This window comes from Haematobia irritans, chromosome 4 (genome assembly GCF_050003625.1).
Source record: "Haematobia irritans isolate KBUSLIRL chromosome 4, ASM5000362v1, whole genome shotgun sequence".
Classification (NCBI taxonomy): domain Eukaryota; kingdom Metazoa; phylum Arthropoda; class Insecta; order Diptera; family Muscidae; genus Haematobia; species Haematobia irritans.
The window spans coordinates 200,696,187-200,712,458 of record NC_134400.1 but is presented as its reverse complement, the minus strand read 5'-3'; the positions used below and the strand labels follow the sequence as shown (position 1 = coordinate 200,712,458).

Below are 16,272 nucleotides of genomic sequence, written 5' to 3'. Positions count from 1 at the left end.
CTCCTGTCCCGGAAGCTGCTTGTAGTCGGCTTTGGCGTAGGTTTCATCGTCCATTACCACGCAGTCAAACATCGTCAGCATCGTCGTGTACAGCCTCCGGGATCGCGCTTTGGCCGTCGTATTTTGTTTATCATCGCGATTTGGAGTCACTACCTTCTTGTAAGTCGGACTATCGTTTTTTGGCTCGATGTACGGTTGTAGACGATACACCCAGCTTATTTGCGGCATCTCGGAGAGGTTAGGCTTTCGCTTGAAACTACCGGCAACTCTCTTTGTCGTCTCAGCGGCTTCCGGTTTTCGATTTCCCCCCGATCCAGACTTCCTGGCTGTCGACAAACGTTCCCCAAATACTTTAATTACATTTGTAACGGTTGATTTGCCAACTTTTAGCGATTTTGCCAGCTTTGCGTGCGAGTAGCTCGGATTTTCGCGATGCGCGAGCAAAATTTTGATACGCTGCTCTTATTGCTTGGACGGCATTTTGACAACTGAAGAGTGAATTCCAAAATCAAAATAGGAGCAACATTCTACACACACACACCTTCAAAATGAGGGGTGTTCAGGTTTTTAAATGCAAAATTATTTATTATTGGCCTTACTGGTTTATTGTATTGTTTTAAATAAATAAAATATATACTTACTGCTGCTGGTGCGGCTCCTGTCAATGCCACATTCTCTACATGCTCCCAATCTCCTGAATTTGGATCCGGATCAACCGGTTCCCTTCGTTCATTTATAAAGGCATGATAGATTTCCAAAGTTCCTTTGATCCTAGATTTGGCACTGTATATATATATATTTTTTTATCATAATAACAAAAAAAAAAAAAATATTAGAAAATATTGACAAGTCAAAGTTCCTTTGATCCTAGATTTGGCACTGTATATATATATTTTTTATCATAATAACAAATAAAAAAAATATATTAGAAAATATTGACAAGTCAAGCTGTGCTAATGGCTACAACAAAACAATTACAAGAAACAAATAAGGGAAGGAGGATAGACAATAAACACATTTGAAACTATAAGAATAATAGTAATACAGGAAATATTGTATGCAAAAAGAAAAACATATGATATACAAAAACAAAAAAATATGGGATATATACAGACGGCAATTATCAAGGTTTCTTGTTACACTTTTGCTATAGAACATGGATTTTGAATTTACAAATAAATACTGTTTGTAAATTTAAAGGGTAGAGGTGCCATACAACACTCGGATTCAGACATCAAATTGAGGGTTTTCTTTTACTTCGGAAATTTTTTTATATATTTTTGTGGTTTTCTTGCCCAAGAGTTGAAAGTTGATTTTTTTTGTTTTATAAATAAAAACAAACCAACCAAAAAGAAGAAAAAAACAAACAGAAATTAAATGAAAAAAGGCAAAATAAACATACCCTACTGACCTTCTAGGCCGCAAAGGATAACTTTGTGGGGTTATCGTACGGCCTTCCTGTTCTGTTGGCAAACTAACCAATGTCAGTTCCACCATGCCAAGGAAATCATCTCGCGTCAGACGATTTTCATCAAATACTTGAAATACCAATTTATGTTCTGTGGGTTTAACCTGTGTGTGTGTGTGGGAATGCAATATTAAATAATTAATAAGAAACATCAGCAATAAATATTTGTTTATCATACATACCCGAAATACAAATTCTTCATTCCATGTAGGATTTAAAGTCTATAGGTTTTCAAATTGGAATAAGGGGAGAGAGAGAAAATAATTGCAAGTATATTTTTCGTTGTCTTTTCCATTTATTTACTTAATTGATTGAGATCGAGGCACAGTTTAAATTTGTTTCTGTTTTTTTATGCAATATGTCGATCTAATCCGTAGATCATCGATTTATTATAAGGATTTTTAAAGGCAATCAAGTTTTACCAATCAGTAACTAAATTTAAATAATTTTACCATGATTACAGGTTTCTTAGCATTTTCTCGTTGCCAAACTACGTATTGAATATAGGTTTCTTTTTTTTTTAATTTCAATTATATTTTTATGTCACCAATGCTGGAATTAACAGCAAGACACATCCTTATGAAAACTCCCATGCGGGAGTTTGCAGATATGTTCCAGCCTCCACAAATGCATATCAAGGAAGAATTGAGAAATCACAAAATTTTCCAATCATTATGATAAATTCCAGGGATTTTCAATTACCAAATTAAAATTTTCTCTGATATAGAAAATTGAAAAGTTAAATCCAGAAGGATTTATAAACAGGTTAGGTTATCACAATGGACTGAATAGTCTAAGTGAGCCTGAAACTTAATCGAGCTGTCACTTTAACCTAAGTTAGGTGACAGCCCGATTCCATGTTAAGCTCAATGAAAAGGGACCTCCTTTTTATATCCGTGTTCGAACGGCATTCCACATTGCAGTGAAACCACTTAGAGAAGATTTGAAACACTCAGAAATGTCACCAGCATTAGAGGTGGGACCAGTGTTGCCAGTATTGGGGATTTTCCCCCAAACTGGAAATGTTGTCCCAATTTGAGTTCAATAGAAAATTTTGTCAAAATTTTATTTCTATAGAAAATTTTGTCAAAATTTTATTTCTATAGGAAATTTTGTCAAAATTTTATTTCTATAGAAAATTTTGTCAAAATTTTATTTCTATAGAAAATTTTGTCAAAATTTCATTTCTACAGAAAATTTTGGCAAAATTTTATTTCTATAGAAAATTTTGTCAAAATTTTATTTCTATAGAAAATTTTGTCAAAATTTTATTTCTATAGAAAATTTTGTCAAAATTTTATTTCTATAGAAAATTTTGTCAAAAAAAGAAGAGGAAGCACGATCAAAATAAACCCAACCAACTACACTCAAATCGATGATATGACATTGGCATAGAAAAAGAGATATGTTTGTTTCGAATTTATTTCGGCATAAGCCGGCTATCATACATAACCTTTTTTCGGAAGGTTCAAGTGTGGTTCATTGTTGGGTTTAATGAACTGCCTGAATTTATTCTGATAATTGGTTGATAGTTTTGCTGCAAGTAGAGGATGCTGATGAGGAATGTGGTAATTCCGAAACGTGTGTCCATCCAACCATCTTGCAATCTATAGGGCTTTGCCCAAATAAATTTGACAAACATTCTTTTCCTCTGTTGGTTAAGCTACACTTGTAGTTTAGTCAATGTATGGTTTTAAGCTGAAATAAAAAACCCACAACAATGCTTAAAGAACAAAACCAACAATAACAAAAAAAATTTATTTCTATAGAAAATTTTGTCAAAATTTTATTTCTATAGAAAATTTTGTCAAAATTGTATTTCTATAGAAAATGTTGTCAAAATTTTATTTCTATAGAAAATTTTGTCAAAATGTTATTTCTATAGAAAATTTTGTCAAAATTTTATTTCTGCAGAAAATTTTGTCAAAATTTTATTTCTCTTGATAATTTTGTCAAATTTTATTTCTATAGAAAATGTTGTCAAAATGTTATTTCTATAGAAAATTTTGTCAAAATTTTATTTCTGTAGAAAATTTTGTCAAAATTTTATTTCTCTTGATAATTTTGTCAAATTTTATTTCTTTAGAAAATATTGTCAAAATTTTATTTCTATAAAAAATTTTCTCAAAATTTTATTTCTATAGAAAATTTCGTCAAAATTTTATTTCTATAGAAAATTTTGTCACAACTTTATTTCTATAGAAAATTTTGTCAAAATTTTATTTCTATTGAAAATTTCGTCAAAATTTTATTTCTATAGAAAATTTTCTCAAAATTTTATTTCTATAGAAAATTTCGTCAAAATTTTATTTCTATAGAAAATTTTGTCACAACTTTATTTCTATAGAAAATTTTATCAAAATTTTATTTCTATTGAAAATTTCGTCAAAATTTTATTTCTATAGAAAATTTTGTCAAAATTTTATTTCTATAAAAAGTTTTGCCAAATTTTACTTTTATAGACAATTTGGTCAAATTTTATTTCTATAGGAAATTTTGTCAAAATTTTATTTCTATAGAAAAATTTTGTCAAAATTTTATTTTTATAGAAAATTTTGTCAAAATTTTATTTCTATAGAAAATTTTGTCAAAATTTTATTTCTACAGAAAATTTTGTCAACATTTTATTTCTATAGAAAATTTTGTCACAACTTTATTTCTATAGAAAATTTTGTCAAAATTTTATTTCTATTGAAAATTTCGTCAAAAAGTTTATTTCTATAGAAAATTTTGTCAAAATTTTATTTCTATAGAAAATTTTGTCAAAATTTTATATCAATAGAAAATTTTGTCAAAATTTTATTTCCATAGAAAATTTTGTCAAAATTTTATTTCTATAGAAAATTTTGTCAAAATTTTATTTCTATAGAAAATTTTGTCAAAATTTTATTTCTATAGAAAATTTTGTCAAAATTCTATTTCTATAGAAAATTTAGTCAAAATTCTATTTCTATAGAAAATTTTGTCAAAATTTTATTTCTATAGAAAATTTTGTCAAAATTTTTCTTTATAGACAATTTGGTCAAAATTTTATTTCTATAGAAAATTTTGTCAAAATTTCATTTCTACAGAAAATTTTGTCAACATTTTATTTCTATAGAAAATTCTGTCAAAATTTTATTTCTATAGAAAATTTTGTCAAAATTTTATTTCTGCAGAAAATTTTGTCAAAATTTTATTTCTCTTGATAATTTTGTCAAATTTTATTTCTATAGAAAATTTTATCAAAATTTTATTTCTATAGAAAATTTTGACAACATTTTATTTCTATAGAAAATTTTGTCAAAAAAAGAAGAGGAAGCACGATCAAAATAAACCCAACCAACTACACTCAAATCGATGATTTGACATTGGCATAGGAAAAAGAGATATGTTTGTTTCGAATTTATTTCGGCATAAGCCGGCTATCATACATAACCTTTTTTCGGAAGGTTCAAGTGTGGTTCATTTTTGAATTTATTCTGATAATTGGTTTATAGTTTTGCTGCAAGTAGAGGATGCTGATGAGGAATGTGGTAATTCCTAAACGTGCGTCCATCCAACCATCTTGCAATCTATAGGGCTTTGCCCAAATAAATTTGACAAACATTCTTTTCCTCTGTTGGTTAAGCTACACTTGTAGTTTAGTCAATGTATGGTTTTAAGCTGAAATAAAAAAACCACAACAATGCTTAAAGAACAAAACCAACAATAACAAAAAAATTTTATTTCTATAGAAAATTTTGTCAAAATTTTATTTCTATAGAAAATTTTGTCAAAATTTTATTTCTATAGAAAGTTTTGTCAAAATTTTATTTCTATAGAAAATTTTATCAACATTTTATGTCTATAGCAAATTTTGTTATAATTTTATTTCTTAGAAAATTTTGTCAAAATTTTATTACTTGAGAAAATTTTGTCAAAATTTTATTTCTATAGAAAATTTTGTCAAAATTTTATTACTTGAGAAAATTTTGTCAAAATTGTTTTTCTATAGAAAATTTTGTCAAAATTTTATTTCTATAGAAAATTTTGTCAAAATTTTATTTCTATAGAAAATGTTGTCAAAATTGTATTTCTATAGAAAATGTTGTCAAAATTTTATTTCTATAGAAAATTTTGTCAAAATGTTATTTCTATAGAAAATTTTGTCAAAATTTTATTTCTGCAGAAAATTTTGTCAAAATTTTATTTCTCTTGATAATTTTGTCAAATTTTATTTCTATAGAAAATGTTGTCAAAATGTTATTTCTATAGAAAATTTTGTCAAAATTTTATTTCTGTAGAAAATTTTGTCAAAATTTTATTTCTCTTGATAATTTTGTCAAATTTTATTTCTGTGGAAAATGTTGTCAAAATTTTATTTCTATAGAAAATTTTGTCAAAATGTTATTTCTATAGAAAATTTTGTCAAAATTTTATTTCTGTAGAAAATTTTGTCAAAATTTTATTTCTGTAGAACATTTTGTCAAAATTTTATTGCTATAGACAAATTTGTCAAAATTTCATAGCTATAGACAATTTAGTCAAACTTTCATTTCTATAGAAAATTTTGTCAAAATTTTATGTTTATATACAATTTTGTCAAAATTTTATTTTTATAGACAATTTGGTCAAAATTTGATTTCTATAGAAAATTTTGTCAAAAATTTATTTCTATAGAAAATTTTGTCAAAATTTTATTTCTATAGAAAATTTTGTCAAAATTTCATTTCTATAGAAAATTTTGTCAAAAATTTATTTCTATATAGAAAATTTTGTCAAAATTTTATTTCTATATAGAAAATTTTGTCAAAATTGTATTTCTATATATAGAACATTTAGTCGAAAAAAAATTTTTTCTATACAGAAAATTTTCTCAAATTTTGTTTTTTATATTCATTCATAAATACAAGGAACTCCGAACTCGCATTTTCATGTCTCCAGCATTTGCAAGACGATCACCAGTCTCTTGGTGTTGTGGTTCGAAATCTTGATCTTATTGCAGTTTGCTAAATTATTATTACTGATTTTCTATAGAAGAGCTTTTTACTTTTTTTCAAAAAAAAAAAAAAAATTCAAAAATGTATTGGGGATTTTTGGGGACAAAAACATCATAATTTGGGGGCAAGAGTCAGAAAAATACTGGCAACACTGGATGGGATAATCCACAGCTGAAAAACTTTTTGGTGTTCGGTCGAAGCAGGAATCGAACCCACGGCCTTGTGTATGCAAGGTGTATGCACCACGGTGGCTCCCCTTATAATCAGAGATTTATTACGAATGCATATCCGGTGTAAAATTATTTTCTAATCGCTCTATTTGAGGGCTATACCATAAAATGAGCGGATCTGTGGACCCAAATTACATTAGGAATCAGAAAAAACTTTCGGTATCTAAATGTTCCATAGAGTTATATCAAAACCTATATAACACATCTTCGAACTTCGAATCGAATCTGTGCCAAAATTCAGATTAATAGTTCCAATATTAAATGTTTTAGAGTGATTACAATAAACAGATATACAGGCATACTTAGATCATGCCAGAATTTCTCCCTGATCCATAAAATAAATACTTTATATAGTCGAAAATCAATGATGGTTGGTATAAAAAGAAAACAAGACTTAATTTTTGCCTCGAACTCGTTGCTTTAAATAAATAAATGGACAGCGTAAAACAATAAAATTGAACGTAGTATATTTTTTTATAATTTCTTACTTTCTTTTTAGTCTTAGTCAAAACGGAATCAATATTTATATCACCATTAATGGTATTTAAATCTATTCTAACATATGGATCGCTGTAATGGGAAAATACATTTATGTGATATTCTAGTTCAATGTCATTTGTAAAAATTCGCAATATTCTCATACCTGGCTCCGAATATATCCTTCTTTGCTAATGATTGGCCATTTAAAATGACTATACGCAAATGAAAGGTATCCGAAGTGTCGCTCTAAAATAAAAGAGAAAAGAAAATAGTTATTAACAAAATGAAATATTAATAAGGATTTACAAAACAATACAACAAAGGGATATATATATTTATTTTAATATTTTATTGCTCTTAAATGTTAACAAAAGGAGACATCTTCTAATATTTAAATATGTTACCGGTACGTGATGTTGTAGGTAGTATATGAAATAATTTAATCTTATAATAGACGTTAGTTACCCTTATCAATTTCTTCAGTAGCCATTGTGCTACGTTTATGTATATACTGAACCGCCTAGATATCTCATTGGGAGATTTGTGGTAGCCAATGACCGTTTTTGAGTTAAAGACTACTGAGTCTAAGGATTTTATTTCCGGTTCACTGTCTGAGTATATAATTATCAAATTTGCTACCGGCGCTGTCAGAAAGCCTAGTTTCCATGCTTCAAACATTCGACAACTAATTTCCAATGACGTATATCTTCTTAGAGAAAGTTGAAGGCAGGGCTGTGGAGTCAGAGTCTGAAGAATTTGCTGGGGTCGCCCCCTCTACAGTTTTTGCACAGTGGTCACATTTGTTTTTAACTTTAACTCAATCGCAACTTAAAGTGAAAATATCTCGAATTCTGGCAATGAACTTTGTGAAATTATTTCGGATTTAGATTCTACTCATCGTGCCCTAAAATTTGTTATATGGGTGTATACTGCCCCCTTTACAGTTTTTGCACAGTGGTCACATGTGTTTTTAACTTTATCTCGAATTCTGGCAATGAACTTTATGAAATTATTTCGGATTTAGATTCTACTCATCGTGCCCTAAAATTTGGTATATGGGTGTATACTGCCCCCTCTATAGTTTTTGCACAATGATCGTTTTTTTATTTTAACTATTTGTTCCTTTTAAAGTTAACTTTATTTTTTCTCTGTTAAGCACTTAGCAGAGCTCTGTTAACGCTCTGTTAACGCTCTGTTAACGTTAAGACAATGTTATCATAAATTTTAAAGTTAACTTTATTTTCACGGACATATTCATTCGACCAATGTACGGTATGAATGTAAATGAAAAGCAACTTCCAATTACGGAGATCATTTTATGTTTACTAGAATGTTAGACTAGCAGATAGGCTGAATTGATCCATTTTAATGCCCACCACCATAATAATTTATTTGAAATATTTCGAACAATCGATTTTATTTTTTTAAGACCATTGGCAGAAAATATCAAAATTTTATTTCTGTAGAAAATTTTTTCAAAATTTTATGTCTATAGAAATGTGAAATTAAGATCTTTTTTGCAGACATAAATACGATAATTTATATCGATCCATTTACGGTACCCCCCATAATAGAACTACAAATTAGTGGTATTAAAATGAGATTTAGGTTTATTACCCGGAGTCGACTCTGGAGTCGAAGTCGAGGCTGATGAAAAATTCTGGAGTCGGAGTCGATCACAGCCCTGGTTGAAGGGTGACTTGTTTCCATAGTCTTATTTTTGGCTTGTGCTATTTGTTTTTATTTATTTTTAATATTCAATACAAAGATTTAAGCAAATCAAGGCCGATTTAGCGAATTATAATGAATAAAGGGTGATTTGGTCAATATAAACTTGACGTATTTCTTTCAATTTTGTATTTAAATAACCTGAACTCTCATTTTGAAGGTGTGTGTGTGTAGAATGTTGCTCCTATTTTGATTTTGGAATTCACTCTTAAGTTGTCAAAATGCCGTCCAAGCAAGAAGAGCAGCGTATCAAAATTTTGCTCGCTCATCGCGAAAATCCGAGCAACTCGCACGCAAAGCTGGCAAAATCGTTAAAAGTTGCCAAATCAACCGTTACAAATGTAATTAAAGTGTTTGGGGAACGTTTGTCGACAGCCAGGAAGTCTGGATCGGGGGGAAATCGAAAACCGGAAGCCGCTGAGACGACAAAGAGAGTTGCCGGTAGTTTCAAGCGAAACCCTAACCTCTCTCTCCGAGATGCCGCAAATAAGTTGGGTGTATCGTCTACAACCGTGCATCGAGCCAAAAAACGAGCCGGACTATCGACTTACAAGAAGGTAGTGACTCCAAATCGCGGTGATAAACAAAACTGTACACGACGATGCTGACGAAGTTTGACTGCGTGGTAATGGACGACGAAACCTACGTCAAAGCCGACTACAAGCAGCTTCCGGGACAGGAGTTTTATACGGCAAAAGGAAGGGGAAAGGTAGCAGATATTTTCAAGCACATAAAACTGTCAAAGTTCGCAAAGAAATATCTGGTTTGGCAAGCCATCTGTACCTGTGGCTTGAAAAACAGCATTTTCATAGCTTCCGGGACTGTCAACCAAGAAATTTACGTGAAAGAGTGTTTGAATAAACGTCTGCTGCCTTTCCTGAAGAAACACGATTGTTCCGTACTGTTTTGGCCGGATTTGGCATCTTGCCATTACGGTAAAAAGGCCATGGAGTGGTACGCCGCCAACAACGTGCAGGTGGTTCCCAAGGACAAGAACCCTCCCATACTGGGCTATTGTCAAGCGGAACCTAAAGAAGACCAAAAAACTGCTAAGGACGAGCAGCAGTTCAAGGCAAACTGGCTTTCTGCGGCGAAGAAGGTGGACAAGGTGGCTGTACAAAATCTGATGGCAGGTGTCAAGCGTGAGGCCCGGCAATTCGGATTTGGAAAAGCGAAAGCCTAACTGAATATTTTTCCTGAATTTTATACTAATTGAACTTGAAAAAGAAATTTAATTTGATGTTTTAAATAAACGATTTCACCGATTTACACGCGTTTTCCCTTGGCCAAATTTTGACCGTATCACCATTTAACTCCTCTTGTGATTTTATTTAGAGTTACAAAATAAACGTGCATATTTAGTTTGCTTCATTTATGCACACATGACTTATGAAATGGAATATTAATTATTATTATTATAGCTTAGCTCGAATGTAATGAAATTATCTTGAGCAAGGGCAAACAACAAAATTGTTTTCGAATTATTAAAAAAATTGCCGCTAATTATAAAAATAAAGAAACTGAAGAAAAAAGCAAACATTTGTTGTTATTATATTCTTTGCTATTAACACAGTCCAGCTCTAAATATTTGATCGATGATGATTTATTATCAATATAATACTATCTAAAAGTATTATATTATATACACATAATTACATGTATCTACGAGGGCAGTTCGGAAACGTCTTAGCCTAGCACAAAAAGCGCTATATAAACAGAAAAAAGTTAAGTGTTTTGGAAACTTCCATCTCTGTTATGAACATATGTTAAATTTTCTTTCGATCTGGCAACTCCTTCATATAGGTGTTCAAAAAAGACGCATCCGCAATTTTTTTACAATGGAAAAAATTAGAAATGCGTGCTGTCATTAAATATTTACATAAAAAAGGTTTATCGGGACAAGAAATTCATAATGATATGGTGAATGTGTCAGGTGAAAGTGCTCCTTCATATGCAACAGTAAAAAATTGGGTTGCTGAATTTAAACGTGGTCGTTTAAAGATGAAGATGAACCACGTAGTGGACGTCCAAAAACAGCAACAACAACAGAAATTGTAGCCAAAGTGCATGATATGGTATTAAATGATCGACGAATAAAAGTGCGTGAAATTGCTAATATCATGGGCATCTCAAATGATCGAGTCCATTTAATTTTGCATGAAGAACTACAGATGAAAATACTTTCTGCAAGATGGGTGCCGCATTTGTTAACAGTCGATCAAAAACGCATAAGAATGAACATTTCTCAAGCTTGTTTGGATCGGATTTTAAGCGAAATAAAATGGATTTTAAGCGTCGTTTCATAACTGTTGATGAGACATGGATCCACCACTATACTCCAGAGACAAAAGAACAATCCAAACAATGGACTGAAGCTGGAGGAAGTGCCCCAAAGAAGGCAAAAACAATTCAATCGGCTGGGACTTCAAAGGTATTTTATTGATTGACTATCTGCAAAAGGGTAAAACAATAAATTCAGAATACTATTGCAACCTTTTGGATCAATTAAATGTACAAATTCGAGAAAAACGTCCTGGCTTACAACACAAAAAAATAATTTTTCATCAAGACAACGCACCAGCGCGCACAAGAGGGAAGGTTTTAACAATGACTAAAATCAACGAATTAACGCACGAGATGCTTGACCACCCACCTTTTTCTCCTGATTTAGCTCCCAGTGACTTTTACTTGTTCCCAAATCTAAAAAAATTCCTTGCTGACAAGCGTTTTACTTCAAATGAAGATGCAATTAACGTTGTAAACCACTATTTTGAAGACCTTGAGGAAAACTATTTTAATCAAGAGATAGAATTGCTAGAAAAGCTTTGGACTAAGTGTATTGAAGTTTCAGGAGATTATATTGAAAAATAAAAATATTTTTGAAAAACGAACTATTCTCTTCATTGATAGGCTAAGAAGTTTCCGAACCGCCCTCGTACATCGTTGTTTATGACGGTCCGAAAAATACAATGTATGGTTCAAAGTTTCATTATTAATTGGCCAGAAATAAAAAAATAGTAACTCCATTTAAAATATATATTTTTTAAAATAAACAATTGCAACATAAAGAAATGTTGCAATCCAATCTACATAAATCCTAGAAAATCTAAATTCATAAATACAAGATTTTGATGAATTTTCTGTAAAAATTAGTAGTGAAAATATTGAACAGCTCTCAAAACTTAAGAATTTGGAAATAATTTTCAATGAAAGTAATTAGCAAAACTCCAGTAAGTATGGAACATTTTTTGTAATAATAATGATCATTATTATTAGTATTATTATTCCAAACAACACAACTCAAAAGGGAACTACTTGATATCGGCCCTACTACAACGTTCGAAACATATCGCGACTTGAATCTTCTTACAATGCAGTGGAGAAAAAGAAGGCTATATGGAGTTAAAGCCAACGTACCAGAACACTAATTTGTTATGTCAGAATGACACTTTTTTCCTACAGCACTGGGTCTATGGAATTCTGTATTCACTATACATTCTTGTATAGTGTATATTATGAATCCACTCTTTTTATAGACCATTGGGAACACCAAACACATTTTGTAATATCCGCTTTTGCTATCAAAATCTTATTTTTAAAATTTTGATCAAATTTTTGTGTATGTAAAAAAAAATTTCTTCGAAAGATATGTTTTATTTTTTTTTTTTGCACTTCTTCCAAAATTTGCAATGTTGTATATTAGGATCCTATTAGCGACAATTTTTTGGGTGTATAAATATGCCTTGAATTTTTTAGAATTTTAAAAGTTTTAAGGAGTTTAGCTTGTACCAACAAGAGAAAGTTAGAACTTCTACAATAAGGGAACACTTATAATGAACTTTGATAGAATTGAACCTTAATAGTAAATTTAAAAAATAAACTTTTTTAAATATATTTGATTTATATAAAACTTTATCAAAATTGTATTTCTATTGAACATTTTGTCAAAATTTTATTTCTATAGAAAATTTTATCAAAATTTTATTTCTATAGAAAATTTTATCAAAATTTTATTTCTATAGAAAATTTTGTCAAAATTTTATTTCTATAGAAAATTTTGTCAAAGTTTTATTTCTATAGAAAATTTTGTCAAAATTTTATTTCTATAGAAAATTTTGTCAAAATTTTATTTCTATAGAAATTTTTGTCAAAATTGTATTTCTATAGAAAATTTTGTCAAAATTGTATTTCTATAGAAAATTTTGTCAAAATTGTATTTCTATAGAAAATTTTGTCAAAATTTTATTTCTATAGAAAATTTTGTCAAAATTTTATTTCTATAGAAAATTTTATTTCTATAAAAAATTTTATCAAAATTTTATCTCTATAGAAAATTTTGTCAAAATTTTATTTCTATAGAAAATTTTGTCAAAATTTTATTTCTATAGAAAATTTTATTTCTATAAAAAATTTTATCAAAATTTTATTTCTATAGAAAATTTTGTCAAAATTTTATTTCTATAGAAATTTTGTCAAAATTTTATTTCTATAGAAAATTTTGTCAAAATTTTATTTCTATAGAAAATTTTGTCAAAATTTTATTTCTATAGAAAATTTTGTCAAAATTTTATTTCTATAGAAAATTTTGTCAAAATTTTATTTCTATAGAAAATTTTGTCAAAATTTTATTTCTATAGAAAATTTTGTCAAAATTTTATTTCTATAGAAAATTTTGTCAAAATTTTATTTCTATAGAAAATTTTGTCAAAATTTTATCTCTATAGAAAATTTTGTCAAAATTTTATCTCTATAGAAAATTTTGTCAAAATTTTATCTCTATAGAAAATTTTGTCAAAATTTTATTTCTATAGAAAATTTTGTCAAAATTTTATTTCTATAGAAAATTTTATCAAAATTTTATTTCTATAGAAAATTTTATCAAAATTTTATTTCTATAGAAAATTTTATCAAAATTTTATTTCTATAGAAAATTTTGTCAAAATTTTATTTCTATAGAAAATTTTGTCAAAATTTTATTTCTATAGAAATTTTGTCAAAATTTTATTTCTATAGAAAATTTTGTCAAAATTTTATTTCTATAGAAAATTTTGTCAAAATTTTATCTCTATAGAAAATTCGTACTTAACGAGTATTAGAGGAATATTTTGCAAAATCCACCAAAACATCAAGAATTCTACCAAACAGTAAAAAATCTACCATCTTTGGTAGAATTCTACCAAATTTGGCAACCGTGATGCCCATCTTTGCCTATTTGTCCTTAGTGGAAAAATTTCTCTCAAGATACACTGACTCCATTTTTTTGTAGGCCATATATGTTATGTTGTGAAACTCAAACCCATTTTGCAGTATACGTTTTTACCATATGATTGGTGACTAAAAGATCTGTCTTTCCCATATGAAGGGAGGTTAAAATTTCAAGGGCCTGCTGAAACCATAAATCGTCCACATCCATATCTTCCAATTCGGGCCATAACAAGTTCGTTATTATCTCACGATAGTGAACACCATTCACAGTAACTGCCTGACCGGTCTCATTTTGGAAAAAATACGGCCCGATGATGCCGCCAGCCCATAAACCGCACCAAACAGTCACTCTTTGTGGGTGCATTGATTTTTCGACAATCACTCTTGGATTCTCATTCGCCCAAATGCGGCAATTCTGTTTATTGACGAATCCACTGAGGTGAAAATGTGCCTCTTCACTGAAGATGATTTTCTTCGAAAATTGATCATCCACTGTTGCCATTTCTTGGAACCATTCTGTCCATTCACGACGTGCATGGTTCAAATTGAGTAAGTCTGAAATATAGAAATGTCAAATAAAATTCGGAAAAAACTTGGCGTTTAGGTGTGGTTCACATTCAACAACAGCCCTTGAAATTTAACCACCCTTTAAATCTGTGAGGCCATCTGTTTCCATTTGCTCATAGTGGACGCATTTCTCTCGAGGAACAAATCTAACACATTTTAGTGGGCCATATATTGGAAATTACAAACATAGTTTGCATTATTTCCTTTTACCATCGGATAGGAGATTAAGATATGCTGCATTACTGTGAATCATAGGATTTTTGGCAAAAGGGTTGGTTCAAATTTGGCTTTTCCATCGCTTCCAGATTGGTCAATTTATGGCAATTTCTTCCAATAAAATTTGTTGGTATTCGTATATAATTCTTTTTTTTCACATATAGGTGGCGCCAAAAGGAATTTATGTTTCCTCACATGAAATTACATTGCGATCTGAAAAACTTTTATTGTTTTTGCAGTAGCTTGGATAAGCGGATGCGATAATTATTTTATTCATGTTGATTTCGCTCCGGGGTCAACGCATCGGATTGTGGTATTAGACTGTTTTTACATCACTGATTAATCCGGATTTATATTAAAATCTGTTATTAATGGATGAAATGGAATAGGTATGGGTTGAGTTTGGCCACTATTCTCAACTAGAGGCGCTGCTAGTTACTTCTATTTATTGGTGTTAGTAAAGTATTGTATCTTTCATCCGTTTAGTCTTATTTTTCTACCCACCACCATAGAATGGTGACGGGGGTATAATAAGTTTGTCATTCCGTTTGTAACACATCGAAATATCGATTTCCGACTATATAAAGTATATATATTCTTGATCAGGGAGAAATTCTAAGGCGATATAACGATGTCCGTCTGTTTGTCTGTTGTAATCACGCTACAGTCTTCAATAATGAAGCAATCAAGCTGAAATTTTTCACAAACTCGTCTTTTGTCTGCAGGCAGGTCAAGTTCGAAGATGGGCTATATCGATCCAGGTTTTGATATAGTCCCCATATAAACCGACCTCCCGATTTGGGGTCTTGGTCTTATAGAAATCGTAGTTTTTATCCAATTTGCCTGAAATTTAAAATCTAGAGGTATTTTATGACCGTAAAGAGGTGTGCCAAAAATGGTGAGTATCGGTCCATGTTTTGGTATAGCCCCCATATAGACCGATCTCCCGATTTTACTTCTTGGGCTTATAGAAACCGAAGTTTTTATTCAATTTACCTGAAATTGGAAATCTAGAGGTATTGTAGGACCACAAATACATGTGCCAAAAATTGTGAGTATCGGTCCATGTTTTGGTATAGCCCCCATATAGACCGATATCCCGATTTTACTTCTTGGGCTTCTATAATCCGAAGTTTTTATCCAATTTGCCTGAAATTGGAAATCTAGATGTATTTTCTAGATTTGTGCCGAAAACGGTGAGTATCGGTCCATATTTTAGTATAGCCCCCATAAGAACGATCTCCCGATTTAACTCCTTGGGTATCTAAATAGAAACCGTAGTTTTTATCCGATTTGCCTGAAATTGTAAATATTCTGGTATTTTAGGCTCACAAAAACGTGTATCGGATTAAGTTTTTATCGGTCCATTTGGTAATGCCTCCATATAGACCGACTTCACTTCTTGAGGGTGTAAAAG

At 30.1% G+C, this 16,272-nt stretch overlaps 1 protein-coding gene across 7 annotated transcripts in view; it reads right to left on the bottom strand.

Annotated features, from left to right (window-relative positions):
- Window positions 1–16,272, bottom strand: part of Nedd4 (E3 ubiquitin-protein ligase Nedd4) — a 62,204-nt gene that overhangs the window by 33,635 nt on the left and 12,297 nt on the right. For all 7 annotated transcript variants that reach the window (XM_075305687.1, XM_075305682.1, XM_075305683.1 and 4 more), the window contains exons 3-7: window positions 7,303–7,385; window positions 7,148–7,229; window positions 1,651–1,689; window positions 1,403–1,572; window positions 642–783 (exon numbers count right to left, since the gene is read on the bottom strand). In XM_075305687.1, coding sequence (XP_075161802.1) covers window positions 642–783; window positions 1,403–1,572; window positions 1,651–1,689; window positions 7,148–7,229; window positions 7,303–7,385 — 516 coding nt within the window. The remainder of the gene's footprint in view (window positions 1–641; window positions 784–1,402; window positions 1,573–1,650; window positions 1,690–7,147; window positions 7,230–7,302; window positions 7,386–16,272) is intronic.